Raw genomic sequence first — 17,404 nt, 5'->3', positions numbered from 1 at the left:
AAGATCACTGTGTGGGGGGGGGGAGATCACTGTGTGTGCGTGGGGGAGGTGGGGAGATCGCTGTGGGGGGGGGGAGAGAGATCGCTGTGTGGGGGGAGGGGAGATCGCTGTGTGGGGGGGGGGAGATCACTGTATGGGGGGGGGGGTGAGATCGCTGTGTGCAGGGGGGGGAGAGATCATTGTGTGGGGGGTGGAGAGATCACTGTGTGGGGGGGGGAGATCACTGTGTGTGGGGGGGGGAGATCACTGTGTGTGGGGGGGGAGATCGCTGTGTGTCGGGGGGGAGATTGCTGTGTGTGGGGGGGGAGATCACTGTGTGGGGGGGGGAGATCACTGTGTGGGGGGGGGAGATCGCTGTGTGTCGGGGGGGAGATCGCTGTGTGTGGGGGCGGGGAGATCACTGTGTGTGGGGGGGGAGATCGCTGTGTGGGGGGGAGAGATCACTGTGTGGGGGGGAGATCGCTGTGTGGGGGGGAGATCGCTGTGTGGGGGGGGGAGATCGCTGTGTGGGGTGGGGGAGAGATCACTGTGTGGGGGGGGGAGAGATCGCTGTGTGCGAGGGGGGGAGAGATCACTTTGTGGGGGGGAGATCGCTGTGTGGGGGGGGAGAAATCGCTGTGTGGGGGGGGGGGAGAAATCGCTGTGTGGGGGAGGGGAGATCGCTGTGTGGGGCGGGGGGAGAGGTCGCTGTGTCGGGGGGGAGATCGCTGTGTGTGGGGGGGAGATCACTGTGTGGGGGGGGAGATATCACTGTGGGGGGAGGGGGGAGATCACTGTGTGTGGGGGGAGAGATCGCTGTGGGGGAGGGGGAGAGATCACTGTGTAGCGGGGGAGATCGCTGTGTAGGGGGTGGAGATCGCTGTGTAGGGGATGGAGATTGTTGTAGGGGGGAGGGAGATCGCTGTGTAGCGGGGGGAGAGATCACTGTGTGGGGGGGGAGAGATCGCTGTGTGGGGGAGGGTGATCGCTGTGTGTGGGGGGGGAGAGATCACTGTGGGGGAGGGGGAGATCGCTGTGTGGGGGGGAGAGATCACTGTGCGGGGGGGGGGGGGATCACTGTGGGGGAGGGGGAGATCGCTGTGTGGGGGGAGGGGAGATCGCTTTGTGGGGCGGGGAGTGATCACTGTGTGTAGGGTGGGGGGAGATCACTGTGGGGGAGGGGGAGATCGCTGTGTCCGGGGGGGAGAGATCACTGTGTGCAGGGCGGGGGGAGATCACTGTGGGGGAGGGGGAGATCGCTGTGTGGGGGGAGGGGAGATCGCTTTGTGGGGCGGGGAGAGATTACTGTGTGGGGGGGGGGGGAGATCACTGTGTTGGATGGGGAGAGATCACTATGTGGGGGGAGGGAGAGATCACCTTGTGGGGTGGGGGGGGAGAGATCACTGTGTGGGGTGGGGGGGAGAGATTGCTGTGTGTGGGGGGAGAGATCACTGTGTGGGGTGGGGGGGAGAGATCGCTGTGTGGGGGGGGAGATCACTGTGTGGGGTGGGGGGGGAGAGATCGCTGTGTGGGGGGGGAGATCACTGTGTGGGGTGGGGGGGGAGAGATCGCTGTGTGGGGGGGGAGAGATCACTGTGTGGGTGGGGAGAGATCACTGTGTGGGGGGGAGAAATCACTGTGTGGGGGAGGGGGAGATCGCTGTGTTAGGGGGGAGAGATCACTGTGTGGGGGGGGGAGATCACTGTGTGGGGTGGGGGGGGAGAGATTGCTGTGTGGGGGGGGAGAGATCACTGTGTGGGGTGGGGGGGAGAGATCACTGTGTGGGGGAGGGGGAGATCACTGTGTGGGGTTGGGGGGAGAGATCACTGTGTGGGGGGGGGAGAGATCACTGTGTGGGGGAGGGGGAGAGATTGCTGTATGTGGGGGGAGAGATCACTGTGTGGGGTGGGGGGGGAGAGATTGCTGTATGTGGGGGGAGAGATCACTGTGTGGGGTGGGGGGGAGAGATCGCTGTGTGGGGGGGGAGAGATCACTGTGTGGGGTGGGGGGGAGAGATCACTGTGTGGGGGGGGAGAGATCACTGTGTGGGGGAGGGGGAGATCGCTGTGTTGGGGGGGAGAGATCACAGTGTGGGATGGGGGGGAGAGATTGCTGTATGGGGGGGAGAGATCACTGTGTGGTGTGGAGGGGGGAGATTGCTGTGTGGGGGGGGAGAGATCACTGTGTGGGGGGGGAGAGATCACTGTGTGGGGGAGGGGGAGATCGCTGTGTGGGGGTGGGGGAGGGGGAGATTGCTGTGGGGGGAGGCGGAGAGATCTCTGTGGGGGGAGAGAGATCAGTGTAGGGGTGAAGAGACTGGGGGGTGAGAGAGTGAGACTGGGGGTCGGAAGAGAGAGAGAGACTGGGGGAGTGTGAGAGACTGGGTTGTGGGAGAGATTGGGGGGTACACTAATAAAATGTTATAGTTCATTGATAAAGGAGTAAATAAGACTTTATTAGACCATTTATATTATTTCCCATTAGAAAATGCTACAGTTCATTTAAAAATACATCAAACTGTGGAGAACTATAAATATCAAACAAACCCGTCAGCTCTGTGTCCATACCGCCCACCTTCTCCAGGACGGTATGCATTTCCGGCAGTATGTCGGTGGCATGTCATGAACTTTGCACTTTTGGGCGGTATGTCGGCGGTCTGCATGGACGGGCGGTTGCATATCGGCAGGCGGTATGTCGGTGGTATGTAGGTGTTTTTTCGCCAAAATTGCATTTTTGAGCGCTATGCCGATGAATTTCAGGCTCAGTAGTGTTCTAATATAGAGTCACACTGTACAGAGTGTTCGAATATAGGGTCACACCGTACAGAGCGTTCTAATATAGAGTCACACTGTACAGAGTGTTCGAATATAGGGTCACACTGTACAGAGTGTTCGAATATAGGGCCACACCTCTACAGTGTTATAATATAGGTTTGCACTGTATAAAGTCTTGTCATATATGGTCGCACTGTACAAGGCTTTGTAATATAGGGTTGTACGGTTCATCTGTATTGTTTAGTGGATATTGGGCCACAATTTGCTGTGGTGGGGCATCTTGCTGTGGTTCGACTTGCCCTTGCACGTTTAGGTTTAAAAGAGTTTGTATGGCAAATTGCTGGAAGTGTGAGCTGATAACCCCGCAGCAAGCGAAACTGGGTTTCTGGGACCTGTGTGAGCAGGGAAAGCAACAAGGTATCTCCTGAACCAATCAGGCTGTACGATTGCAAAATTCACAGTGCAGAGACTGAGAAGGAAGTGTAAATTAGAGTGGGTGAATTCAATGTCAAATCAAGTACAGAAAGAGAAATAAAGTGAAGGGAAGAAAGATTGGATTAGAGAGAGTAAAAGTAAAGCAAAAATTTTATAATTTCATATTTGACATTTTAAAAATTTAAATCAGATGGAATGAGACTCCACACTTGTAATATTTAATTTTTGTGCCAGAGTGGTTGATTTGCAATTATCATGGCATTAAAAGATTATTTAGACTGAGATGGATAAGGCGTAACTCTGTGGCGAGTTTACCATGCAAATACAGCAATTCATGGCATTCATTGCATTGCATTGGGGAGCCAGACGATGAGATGCCGTTTTTGTGAAGCTAACACCAGAGCAGCGCGATTCAGACAGCGAGTTGCAGCTTTCCGTGTTTAATCACCATCTGCCATCGCCTGAATTTGATGTATTTGCGAATAAATACCGGCAAGTGTTATTTACACTGCTGCTGCACCACAGCACAAATGTAAAATCTAAACTGAGCCCACCCTACTACCCTGGGAATTGGGGGGGGAAGGTGATTGGTTGGAGACTTCCCTGAGACTTCGCACACTTACTCCCAGAGTGACGTTGTTTGAGGCGAGAGCTGAGCTGAATGCTGCTGACTCTAACTTGCATTGTGGCCGATAGTCTCTCAGGGATATCAATCCTCACACCAGGCTCAGACTGCTCAGCTCAGGAGCGAGAGGGGCAGGAAGGACAGTCATTGTAAATGCACAGAGCTTCAGGCTGAATGGGGAGGGCTGTAACTGTAACACATGGATCCTGACAGTGTATGGGGAGAGGTCGGTCACAGTAACACAGGGAGACGGACAGTGTATGGGGAGGGGTCTGTCACTGTAATACAGGGAGACGGATAGTCTATGGGGAGGGTCTCTCACTGTAACACATGGACCCTACTCACTAGTGTAGAGTCAGCGTTCTATCTTGAGAAAGATCCACCTACTCACTAATCGAGGGCCACGTTAAGAATCACATATACCCACCCTGTCCCAAGATGACTCCCCCCACCCCTCCTCCCCCCCGCCTACGCCATTCACTTGTTCTAAGCCCCAGTTTTATAGCCAGGTAACAATCTGTGCCACTGCGAAGGCAGCCACTCGTAGATTGGCCCAGTCGCATCTGGAGCTCTCCATCTCTGCTGTAGGAAGCACCTGACCTATCCTCGAGAGGAGCCCTTTGTCCTCCCGCTCCCCTTGCAGCTTTAAATGCTCACCTCAACAGGCAAACACGTCCTTAGCCCAATGTCTCACCCAAAGGATGACATTAAGCTTTTTAGATCTTTCTTACCCTTTCTATATATTTTGGCTTTCATATTTTAAATTACTCGTATAGGTGAGTCTTAGCTTCATACCATTCAGGCTTGAGTGCGTCTCCAATGGCTCAGAAGACTAGGTCATTTTTGTGTGAGTGTGAGTGTGTGTGTGTGTGTAAGAGTGTGTGAATGTGTGTGTGTGTGTGTGTATATGTTTGTGAGTGTGTGTGTGTAAGAGTGTGTGTGTGTGAGTGCATGTCTGTGTGAGTGTGTGTGTGTGTGTGTAAGAGTGTGTGTGTGTAAGAGTGTGTGTATGAATGTGTATGTTTGTGAGTGTGTAAGAGTGTGTGTGTGTGTGAGTGCATGTGTGTAAGATTGTGTGTGTGAGTGTGTGTGTGTGTGTGTGTGTGTGAATGTGTGTGTGTGTCCTGGGGCCAGGATTGTCACAGAGGTTTATCAACCTCAATGGCAGCGATAACTTCCTGGAATGTGAAAGCTGTCGATTGCCTTTGAGTAAAGCGGGAGGGCTGTGGGCTCTCGTGGAAGCCTTCGGCGGATTCAGGAATGGAAGGGCAAAAGTTGGACGGGTGAAAGAATGTCAACCCTGCCCTGACCATATGATAAATGGGTTAATACAATAGAAATTATAAGGTAGAAGCTGATCATTGGGCCCAAGCAGTCCGTGTTGGTATTGATCCTGTATGAGCAGTATCCGAATCCCACGTTCCTACTCTGTCCCCATCTCTCTTTAGTCTCCCCTTTCCTGCAGCCAGTTATCTGACCTATTCTTCAATGCTGTCACACTCTCCGCATCAGTCACTGACTCTGGGACTATCCCACAACTCTCCGTGCAAAAAGGTTGCTTCTGCTTTTTGTCCTCTCGTATTTAATCTTCCAGTTATGTCCCTTTTATCCAGACCCTCTCAATCACTGCAAACAGTTTGTTTCTATCTCCCCTGTCCCAATCTTCCATAAATTGAAACAACTCTATCAAATCCCCGCTTAATCCCTTCTGTTGTAAAGAAAACAGCCGCTGCAACTGGTGCTGTCAGCTTTAGTACAGGCTGGAGCAATAGGGAAGTCACATCGTTCAGGCCTGAGAATGTTGTGGGGAGTTGCAGCTCGTGATTTAAGGCTCCCAGTGACTGTTTCTTGGCTGCCTATTTTGGCGGCACTTGCCTCAAGCGACCCTGCTCACATTCTTGTACAGTTGCATCATCGCTGCCATAAAAGGGTTTGTTAGTGAAATCACCAGAAAACTTGAGAGACCTTAAGAGTCCAGCGCTGTCACCTCTGGGTGGAAACACTGACTGAGTGTCTGTATGTGATTATCTGTACTGCATTTCACAGTCCCATCAATGCCTTCCTTGTTCCCGATTGGGAGCAGAGAGACACTAATACTCAGTTTCCACATTCTAATAAACTGATGCCATCGTACATCTGTGAGTTCTGCTGAAATATTTCTGCATGAGCTTTTTATTTTGGGCGAGGGGGCATTTTGCTCAGCAGACACTGTGCTCGTTGTGGGGAATGGTGCCCACGTGATCCCCTGGTGCACGCTCTATTCTTAGGCTGCGTGCGAGGAAGGGCAGGGTTAATGCAGTGTGAACCCTCTGCACCTCCTAAAAGACCTCCCTATATTTAGCTGACTGTTGGGTGAGTAGGTGGGTGCGTGAATTTGAATCTTATGCTTAGATGTCAGTGGTGGCTCAGACGTAGCACCCTTATCTCTGAGTCACACCGCCATGGGTTCAGTCCTGCTCAAGAGATTTGCGTGCGTAATCCAAGCTGACACTCCAGCAGTGCTGAGGGAGGTGCCGTCTTTTGGATAAAATGTTAAGCCAAGGCCCCATCTGTCCTTAGGTGGATGTAAAAGATCCCATGGCAATATTTCGAAAAACAGGGTAGTTCTCCCCAGTGTCCTAGCCAATATTTATCCCTCAACAAACAGATTATGTGGTCATTATCTCATTGTGGGAGCTTGCTGTGCGCAAATTAGCTGCCGCGTTTCCCACATTACAACAGTGACAACACTTCATTGGCTGTAAAGCACTTTGGGGCATCCTGCGGTTGTGAAAGGCGCTATAGAAATGCAAGTCTTTCCTTATAGCAGGCTGCCAGATCCACTGCTGATGGATAGTAAGTCAGATCTGTGAACAAGCTGACCAAGGACAGCGTTCACAGTGAGCGGTAATTGGAGGGTAATGGGTGTCATGGGTGTAGTGGGTAGAGCAATGCTATTGAGTCACAGATCCTGAGTTTGTTTTGATACCACAAGTTCTCGACCCCTCTCCCCTCCACCCCCTACACACATACACGCAGCACACTTACACACACACACACACTCTCACACACACACTCTCACACACTCACACACACTCTCACACACACACACTCTCACACACAACCATACATGCACACACACTCATAAACACACACATACACGCACACATACACACTCTCTCTCACACACACACACACTCTCTCACACACACACACTCACATAACACACACACACACACAATCACACACATATACACACACACTCACTCACACACACACTCACACACACACACACACTCTCACACACATGCACACACACATTCTCACATACACACTCTCATACACACACACACTCACACACACAAACACTCACTCACACACACTCACATACATGCACACACACTCACACACACAGGCACACACACTCTCATACAACACACACACACACACACACACTCACACAACACACACTCACACTCACACGCACTCACACAACACACACACACATACTCACACACACACACACACACACACACTCACACAACACACACTCACACACACACACTCTCACTCACACTCATATACACTCATACACACACACACACACACTCTCTCACACACCCTCACTCACACACCCTCACACACACACACTCTCTCGCACACTCACACACGCACACACACACACATTCTCGCACACACACACACAAAGACTCACACACGCACTCTCACACACACACTCACACTCACATACACTCACACACACACACTCACGCACACTCACACTCATATACACTCATACGCACACACACTCATGCACACACACACCCACACACTCTCTCACACACCCTCACTCACACACACACACAATCTCTCACACACCCTCACTCACACACATACTCTCACACGCTCACACACGCACACATTCACACACACACGCACACTCGCATACACATGCACACACACACTCACACACACACACACACACACTCACTCACTCACTCACTCACTCACTCACTCACTCACTCACACACACTCTCTCACACACACACTCTCATACACACACCTGCTCAATAGTCATCCAAAGGAAGATGTATTTTCTGTAGATTGGATTGAAGAGTTCCCCCCTCTCTCTCTCTCTCTCTCTTTCTCTCGGGGGTAACGTGGTCAGATGCCAGAATTGGATTGTGATGTAGAGTTGAACAATTGTGTTGTATGGACAGCCTGCAGATTGCTGGCACTGCTCCCTACCAGTTGGTCATCTGAGCGGGGAATGCCCTTCAGGAATCACTGTCCCACTTGCAACCTTCAGCCTGTGCCAAGGCCCGGGCTCCAAGGCTGTTTGTTGAGTGGTGAGCAATTACAATAACCACCCATCATGTCGCAGTTGCAGCCACTCTCAGGTCTTGTGTTTTTGCTGATCGCTCCGCACAGGCTGTGTACCTTTCCTCATCCACACCCGTGGGCACAGCCTGTGCCCGTTGTATGGGTGCACCAGGGACCAGGCTGCCAGTGCTGTGCTGTTAATGGTTACATGCTTCAGTCGCCCCTCTGCCTCTCGGTCCCAATATATGCCTGTAATTCCAGCAGGTCTGGATTGATCCTCTCACCGCTTCCATCGCAAGCATTCACACTTGTTAAATAGTCATTATCCTTTTCCATGATGCAGATTGATGCAATCAATCCTGCTGCTTTTCCTGTTGAATGATGCATTAGTTGGGAATTGTAATGTTTGTGAATCTCTTCAACCAGTGAGATTACTTGGCAACTCCCCTCTTCCCTCCTACCCCAGCCCCATGATCTCTTTCCCCATGCCCTCTTTCTCTTGCCCTCTTCCCCCCGCCCTTATCCTCTTCCCCATTCCTCTCTCCCTCGCCCTCTTCTCCCCGCCCTCTTTCTCACCTATCCTCTTCCCCCCGCCCTCTTCCTCGCCAATCCTCTTCCCCACCCCTTTTTCCCCTCGTCCCTTTCCCCCTCCCCTCTTTTCCCTCTCCTGTCTTTTTCCCCTCTTGCAACATCCCTCTTCTCCCCTATCTTCCAGTTGTGTCCATTAAAATACTGCCGTGTTAATGCGCCCTTGCTGCAGGAGTGCAGGGTGGTGAACGGGATGTAATCAATCGCTAGGATTTTCTTTTGCTCTAAGAACAAGTCAGTGGGATTATCGAGAGACTGTGTTTTTGCACCCAGATAGTTAGCTCGGATTTGTGTGCAAGTAAATTCTTGTCAGCAGCACAGCCCATTCAGGTACAGTCGGAGCATTGTGATCGCTCTGCGATCTGTATATTAACGTCCTCTTCTCTCTCTCTCTGACAGGGAGTGGACCCATCCAATTATGGCAGTTTCTGTTGGAGCTCTTGACAGACAAATCTTGCCAGTCCTTTATCAGTTGGACGGGTGATGGCTGGGAGTTCAAACTTGCGGATCCCGATGAGGTAAGGGTGCAGTTACATTGAGTGTGTCATGAACATTGGCCAATCGCCAGCTTTTTATGGTTTTTGCATTAAGCTGGGTTTAGAGACTTGTATTCAAATTCTTACACAGGCTGCAGGTTCATAGCACAGAGCCCAGGGACCAATCTGGCTGCCAGATCCCCAGTCACTTGGAACCGTGTAAAAGTTAATCCTTCTCTCCAGTTTCTGTATTAAACCTGCTCTTGAGTAAAGAGCTTTTTGTGACATTTTTTGAAATCATAATCTATTAATTTGTTGGCCAGGGTTTTAATTATTTCCTTTTGGTTGTGAATAGTATTAAACATTCAGGAGAGTAAAACCATGGTTGAGTCAGTTATTCCTGTGGCTGTGTTCTACACCCACAATGGCTGTGGTGCTGACCTTGTTGTCCCTTAATGTCCCCATCTTGTGGATATATTCACAGAATCATAGAACCTTACAGCACAGAAGAAGGCCATTTCGGCCCATCTTGTCCGTGCCGGCCGACCAAGAGCTATCCAGCCTAATCCCACTTTCCAGCTCTCGGTCCATAGCCCTGTAGGTTATGGCACTTCAAGTGCACATCCAAGTACTTTTTAAATGTGGTGAGGGTTTCTGCCTCTACCACCCTTTCAGGCAGTGAGTTCCAGACCCCCACCACCCTCTGGGTGAAGACATTTCCCCACAAATCCCCTCTAAATCTCCTATCAATTACTTTAAATCTATGCCCCCTGGTTGTTGACCCCTCTGCTAAGGTCCTTCCTATCCACTATATCTAGGCCCCTCATAATTTTGTACACCTCAATAAGGTCTCCCCTCAGCCTCCTCTGTCCTTACATAAATGCCTAGGCCACTTTGAGATGTGGGCACTTGACGAGATTGGGTGGAGTTCTTAGAACTTCCGATCCGGAGAAGCCCAATGTTAGCCAGGGAGCTGTCGAGATCTCCAAGACTTGGTATTGGTCCAAATGGTGGATTCTTTAGGCTCCTTTGGGAATCAGAGTCACAATTCAGAGTCGCCACCCTCTATTTAGTGATCCAATGCATATTATGTTCCTGTACTGAGAAGGGAGATGAGTCCTGGTGAATTTATTGCTGGCTTGTAGGTGCAGTACCATTCACCCTTTCGTTAGCCTGAAAGCAGCAACATGCTTGCTCAAGATTCCATTAGAAAGCAACCAGTCTCTGTACCGTCCCCAACTCACATGGAAGGTGCGACCCTGGTGAATAAATATTGGTCTGTGGCGCTGAATTAAAGCCTCAGCCAAGGTCGATTCCTGAGGAGTTCCTGGAGTGCGAGCAATGGCTTTCTTGTGGTTTTGTTTTTCCCCGGCCCTACTGCACTCTAACCCAGAAACAGAGAGGACAATTGGAATGCTTTCCTAAGATCAATAAACTCAACACAGACCAGCTTCGGGACATGGGACCTCGCTCAACCACACTGAGCAAGCCCACTTACCCACTGAGCTAGATGGCCCAACATTATACCGTGGCTGGAAGGGTTACATTATGAGAGCAGGTTGCATAAACGTATGTTGTATTCCCTTGAGTTTAGAAGGTTGAGGAGTGATCTAATATAGGTGCTTAAAATGTTGAAAGGATGGAGAGAAACTATGAACGAGGGAGCGCAACCTTAAACTTAGAGCTCGGCCGTTCGAGAGTGAAATCAGGGAACACTTTTGCCACAAGGAGTAGAAATATGGAACTTGTTGCCTCAAAAGGCTGGGTCAGTTGATATTTTCAAGACTGACATCAATAGATTTTTATCAGGTCAGGCTAAGTCGCCAAATCCCCCTGGACCTGATGGGCAGAGGTAGTGGATGCATTGGCTTTGATTTTCCAGAGCAGTCACCATGGATCGGAAGGAAGCTATTCAGGAAAGGAGGGAAAGAGAAAACAGGGAACTATAGACCATTTAGCCTGATATCAGAAGTAGGGAAAATGCAAGAATCCGTTACTAGGAACATGGCAACAGGTCACTTAGAAAATCATAATATTATTAGGCAGAGTCAACATGGATTTATGAAAGGGAAATTGTGTTTGACAAATCTATTAGAGTTTTTTGAGGTTGTAATGAGCAGGGTAGATAAGGGAGAACCAGTGGATGTAGTCTATTTGGATTTGCAAAAAGCATTCGATAAGGTACCACACGAGAGGTTATTACACAAAATTAGGGCTCATGGGATTGGGGTAATATATTGACATGGATTGGTTAATAGACAGAAAACAGAGAGTAGGAATAAACAGGCCATTTTCGGATTGGCAGGCTGTAACTAATAACATTGCAAAAGCCAATCTTGGGCAGTGTGGGACCGGCAGAGAGTTACGCGTGCACAGCTGATAGGGACTTTTGGTAGGGTACCACACAGTCAGTGCTGCGGCCTCAGCTATTTACAATCTATATCAATGACTTAGATGAGGGGACGGAGTTTGCTGACGATACAATGTTCGCTAGGAAAGTAAGCTGTGAGGAGGACACAACAAGGCTGCAAAGGGATGTGGGCAAGAATATGGCAGATTCATCAGCTGGGCCCAGAGTGTGGGGCAGAGTGCTAAGGGAAGTGTTGCACACCTATCTAAGGGCGTTCAGCCGGCTGAGCATGGGAAAATCCCGAGCTAAACAGCCGGCCTCGCAGCACCATAGCAGAGGTCTGGGATGGTGGGGGTGGGACCAGAAAGAAGCACCAAAAACCTTCCCAATCCATAGCTCACGTCACCACAACATAACTCGACAAAATTTTTTTTAAAACAAGCGCACCTACCTGAGGTGGCCATTACTTACCTCACTATGGCCGCTAGAGCTTGGAACGCCCGCTTTCGCAGGCGCTCCCAGCAGGGGGCGCTACGGAGTGCTAAGGGTTGGGCGGCAACCAAAAATTGAGCCGGTGTCGCAACCAGGGGCGTTGCACACCAACTCGCCTCTTCCGGGCGGCAATGCGCCGCGCCCTGTCGATACCGGCACCGAATGTCCCGGCAGGGCGCTGGAAGCTGGCCGCCCGGACGCAAGTCCTCTCCGCCGCCATTGCCGCCCCTCCGGGGCGCTAAGAGGGGTAGCAGGAGACCGAAATTCCAGCCACATAAATATTGGATAGTCACCAATAAATCCCGTAGTGAATTCAGGAGAAACTTCTTTACCCAGAGAGTGGTGAGAATGTGACTCTCACTACCACAGGGTGTGGTTAAGGCGAATAGCGTACATGCATTTCAGGGGAAACTAGATAAACACATGAGGGGGAAAGGAATAGGATATGTTGATAGGGTAGGAGGAGGTTTGTGTGGAGCGCAAACACCACGTAGACCTGTTGGGCCAAATTGCCTGTTTGTGTGTTGTGAATGCAATGTAATTCTATGAGTGCCTCTACTCGTTTCAGGTGGCCAGACGGTGGGGAAAGAGGAAGAATAAGCCGAAGATGAACTACGAGAAGCTGAGCCGAGGCCTACGTTATTACTATGACAAGAACATCATTCACAAAACAGCGGGCAAGCGTTACGTGTACCGGTTTGTTTGCGACCTCCAGAGCCTGCTGGGGTACATACCCGAGGAGCTACATGCCATGCTCGATGTTAAACCAGACGCTGATGAATAAGGAGCACTTGCTCACGGGACTGGATTCCAAGATGTGCTCACGTGCAGAACTTGTATATGGTTTGTTTGCTTAAGCTTCGTAGAGAAAGCCAAGAATCATCGCTTTGAAGTCAGACATTTAAAGACAATGCACAGCTCTACAAGGCAAACAAAACCAGTTTCTTCTTCTTAAAAAAAAAATCATTTTATTTGTGTTTTTGGTTTTGTAAACTCTTGTTTTCCCTGCCTTACTAGTGCGACAGACAGACTGTGCAAGGATTGTGATGACATAAAGCATTGTGGAATGCGGTAACAAGCATGCTGCCTGCAAGGGAAACCATTGCCAGCAATGGCCAGCTGTATGATTGCCACTGTCCACTCATCCATTGACAGACTTGCTCATTGGTGGACTAAACTAATGCATTAGGTAGTTTACTATGTTCCTTATTTGCCAGTATTTTTGTCTTAAGCTCATATCTAAGTTGGTCTCAGTATTTGCAGTGTAGGAACCTTACCAGCTGTGGTCTGATCAAGTATTGAAGGTCTGTAGACCACGTCAAGATGACTCATTAAGAACCTGAAAGAGGGTTGCAATAGGTTGAAGTATCAAAAAACGTCACGTTATGCCAAGCCCATTGGAATCTGTGACTTGTTCTTTGTCCGGTGTGACAATCAATGTGGTCCGTTACATCATTTTATAAATAGAGAGTAGTCAGCGACAGAGATATAGGCGATGAGATGCTCTGAAGCACTATGATTGTTTTGTGATACTGTCTGACACAACTGCTTATATATAGAGAGAATATGTATTGTGATATATTCTGTGCAACTAGACCACTTCTGGAAGATCTTTATAAAAGGCTACATGGAAAGGTAAATTGAATACTGGCCCTCGTGTTATGCCAGGGAGATCCAAAGAGATAGAACAATGGGATAGATGTGAATCTTGATTAGATCTCCATGTTCGAGTCTCGCCAAACAAAATAAGGTGAAGGGCAGAGGACCACCCAGGTCCACCCCAAGGTCTCATGGCTCTGGAGCCTCGCAGGTGAACTGAGTTGAGGCAGTCTCCAACTAATCTGCGGGCAGGGAGAGTTTGAAGGACAGGTGTATGTTTGAATGAATGGACATTTTGAACCTTCAAAGAGTCTGGAATGACAGAGGTAGACAGGAAACCTGTCTGATTGGAGTTTTGCGTGAAGTTGAGGAGAAATTCCATTATTAGGGCCAAGCAAGGGAAGTGCAGTCCTCCTCGTGACTTTGTTTCACTACTGAACTAGGGAGGCTTTAAGTATGGTCACTGGATACAAAATGGAGATGGTTGTTCTTTGCTATCTTCAATGAGCCAAAGACTATTGTGTGACTTTAATGTAAAATGTTTGACCAGAGTGTCTAGACATTGTCTGGAGTGCACTGTGTAACTTAACTTCATTTTTCTGCTGACTTTTCCTGACCATGTTGCTAGCGAGGTGTTTCTACCAATCGTCAGTAAGTGACGTTATACCACCTGTGAAATGTCATTCGGGCACCATCTCATCCAGTTTGCTTACAAACCCAGTTTGACTGTATTAAGCGTCAGTGAAGAACTGAAGTGTTGCACTGTAAAGTATCAGATGGTTGGTTCATGGTTACTTGGCCCACAGGCCATGTTATCTTTCCAATGAGCGCGACCAGCTCAATCAAAAGATGATGAAAATGGAGGCAATATGAGTTTTGTCAGAACGACCAAGTCATGTGTGAATTTCATATTCAAATGCCGATGAGTTATGTAGTTGTGCTTTGTTACCAACCTTTTTCTCAAGGGCATCAATCCCAGCCAATATGTTAAGCAAGGGTCACTGCCAAGAATGTTGGGAAACACAGCACAATGGAGTGATAGAAAATAAAAAAGGAAAGACTTGTATTTAGATCACACCTTTCATGACCTCAGGACGTCCCAAAGCGCTTTACAGCCAATGAATACTTTTGGAGTGTAGTCACTGTTGTAATGTGAGAAACGCGACAGCCAATTTCCGCATAGCAAGCTCCCACAAACAGCAATGTGACAATGACCAGATAATCTGTTTTTAGGTGTTGGTTGAGAGGTAAATATTGGCCATAACATGGATCTGTGATTTCCCCCACACAGTGAGCTGTAACTTTCAATGAAGGGCAGATCTAAGTGGAAGCTCGGTCACTTCCTAAGAGAAAGTGGGAAAAACTACAGGGCCAACATTCTATTTAAGAGGGCTCTCCACTTACCGTATGGAAGCTGAGATAGACAATGAGCGCTTAGCTTTGCTTTTCTTGAGAGCAAGAAAGGGAGAGGGAACAGCATTGATTCTCAGCTTGGTCAACAAGTGGGCTCAGGCTGTGAATGGAGCCCAGAGGCACATGGTATAGTAAGTCTCCTGAGGGCCATTGGTGAAGGAGAACAGGCTACAAATGACCCCAGAGATGTATGATGAGTATTACTGCACTAGGGGAAAGGTAGTCTACAACTTGTCCACTTTCTGTAGCTGTTTCAAGGGTGATGTCTGAGTTCTTGATTAACAAGTGCTTGCGATTATGTCAGGGTGAATATGTGTAAGGGTGAACATGAGACTTTGAGCTGGAACCCAACTCTCAAAGTCGTTCCGTAGATTGATTGCAGTCAAGAGTTGCAGTTCATCATGCAATTGTTCAAAGAGAAAAATTGCTTCTCAACAGATTTGTGTGTCTCACTGGTGAGTGAGCAAGGAGCTGGAATGTGGTAATATGTTGCAAGTATGTGGAACGTGCTTTAGAGAGCATCCTCCAAATGTCCTCATGTATGTGTGAATCCAAAAGCAGAATTCACTGCTTCAGAGTTGCCGTGACCAGGTATTAACCCACCGGACATTCCATTGGCTCTGTGATTTTTTTTTAAACCCGATGAATTGCCTCAACAGAGTAAACGGTTTCTTACTGCAGGTTTAAAGTCTAAAATAGTGGATATAAAAAAAGATGTTTTATGTATTTTGTTCAAGACTTATTTTTTAGCTTTTTTTAAGAATAATTTATATTTTTTAAAAGGACAAAAAAGCAAAATGAAAGCTGGTGCTTTGTAAACTGAGGTAGCTTAGAGATGTAGCGATCTCATTGGAGCAGAGTGAGGATTCCTGTAAATTTAGATGCTGATGCTGGCACATCATGTTGCTGGAGATATTTTATATAATTGTACTCTTTCTTAGTTTAAATATAAGTGTTACAAATTGTGGAAATGCTTCATAAAAAGAAACGAGCTGTGAAACTTGGATTATTTTTGGCTCCAAATGTAATACCAGTGCCAATGTTCTTCAAAGATTTTTACAGAAAAGTTGTTAGAATCTACCTCCTGTAGCTCCGATCCAAACCCTGCCCTCTGTGGCCGACATGCAAGGCTGCTAGTGCCTCCACATCCATTTGAGATGGAACTCAAGACTCTGTGTTTTTATGAAGTTTATTAGAGTTATTTCAATAAAAAAAGTGCTTATTCTGTACAATTCCGCCTGGTCTTTCTGCCTTCCATTTATATTTAACACTGAATGTGTCATTGCAAGTTTCCCAGGCTAACGGGCATGGTGACCATGGGTTTCAGTCCCGTTCTGAGTGATTTAATTCAGGGAAGATAAAATAATCTGGACATGCAGACACACTAATATCATTTGCCACTTGGGCTTAAAAATAGACCAACTTTGTTGCCATGCGAAGAAATCAACCTCCACTGAAAATGATGTTCACTGCATCAGGGTGTACGCTTGCTGCAATTTTACGCAAACTATTTTTAACTGCAATTAGTTTATATAATTCCAGATCTAATCGGTATTCTGTTGGGACCATTGTGTCACTCTCTTATCTCCAAACCTGGCAGTATGTCCCTACAGTACCATGATTCCTGGTGATTCCTGAATGATAAGATGACTCGGTGAGAGTCTATTCCAGTTTTCCTACAACATTATGAGCTTCTGCATTCTCTCGTTTGGCTATTGTTTTTTTTTAATTGGCTCCAATTCTCTCTTTTTCCATGGGATGTGGCCACCGCTGGCAAGGCTGCATTTATTGCCCATCTCGAGTTACTCTGAAAAGGTGGTTTTGAGCCTTCTCCTGAAACCACGACACTTCCTATGATGGCGCTCTCACAACGGTATTGGGTTGTGACTTCACCGATTACAGGTTGAGATTCAAGTGTCCATAAACAGGAAACTGCTTCGTCAAACCGGTTTCTATTGGTGACATTTGACGATGTTGGAAGCTGGTTGTTTCATCAAACTGTTGGTCAGCCACCAACAGTTACCATGAAGCATTCTATCCATTAACTCAGAAGATTGTTTCAAGGGCTCGAGAAAGTACAAATCTATCTCAAGGCATACTTGGCACAATAAAACAACATCAGTCATGGGAATGTCATTTCCTCTGGTTGAACTGGGATGAGAGGTTTTTAATGTGTGGAATAACCTAGTATCAGATCGGGTTCTTGGATGGGGAGCATAGGGATTTAGCTCATGGGATAAATTGAGTTGTGCTTTACAGATCAACGAACCCTGGAATATCAGGACTCCCCCAAATCAAATGGTTGATTTGAGTTACATGGTTATCAGTTCATCTTTCACTGCGTCTGAGTTCTCTGTCAACTGATCAAAGT

General features: G+C 48.2%; 1 protein-coding gene across 2 annotated transcripts in view; it reads left to right on the top strand.

Moving 5' to 3' along the window:
* ets1 (v-ets avian erythroblastosis virus E26 oncogene homolog 1) overlaps positions 1–16,258 on the top strand; it is a 115,053-nt gene extending 98,795 nt beyond the window's left edge. For both annotated transcript variants that reach the window (XM_070894264.1, XM_070894263.1), the window contains 2 exons: positions 9,103–9,221; positions 12,590–16,258. In XM_070894264.1, coding sequence (XP_070750365.1) covers positions 9,103–9,221; positions 12,590–12,805 — 335 coding nt within the window. In that variant the 3' untranslated portion in view covers positions 12,806–16,258. The remainder of the gene's footprint in view (positions 1–9,102; positions 9,222–12,589) is intronic.
* Positions 16,259–17,404: the final 1,146 nt, after the last annotated feature.

This window comes from Pristiophorus japonicus, chromosome 11 (genome assembly GCF_044704955.1).
Source record: "Pristiophorus japonicus isolate sPriJap1 chromosome 11, sPriJap1.hap1, whole genome shotgun sequence".
In the NCBI taxonomy this organism is placed as follows: Eukaryota; Metazoa; Chordata; class Chondrichthyes; family Pristiophoridae; genus Pristiophorus; species Pristiophorus japonicus.
This window is presented reverse-complemented; position numbering and strand designations above follow the sequence as displayed.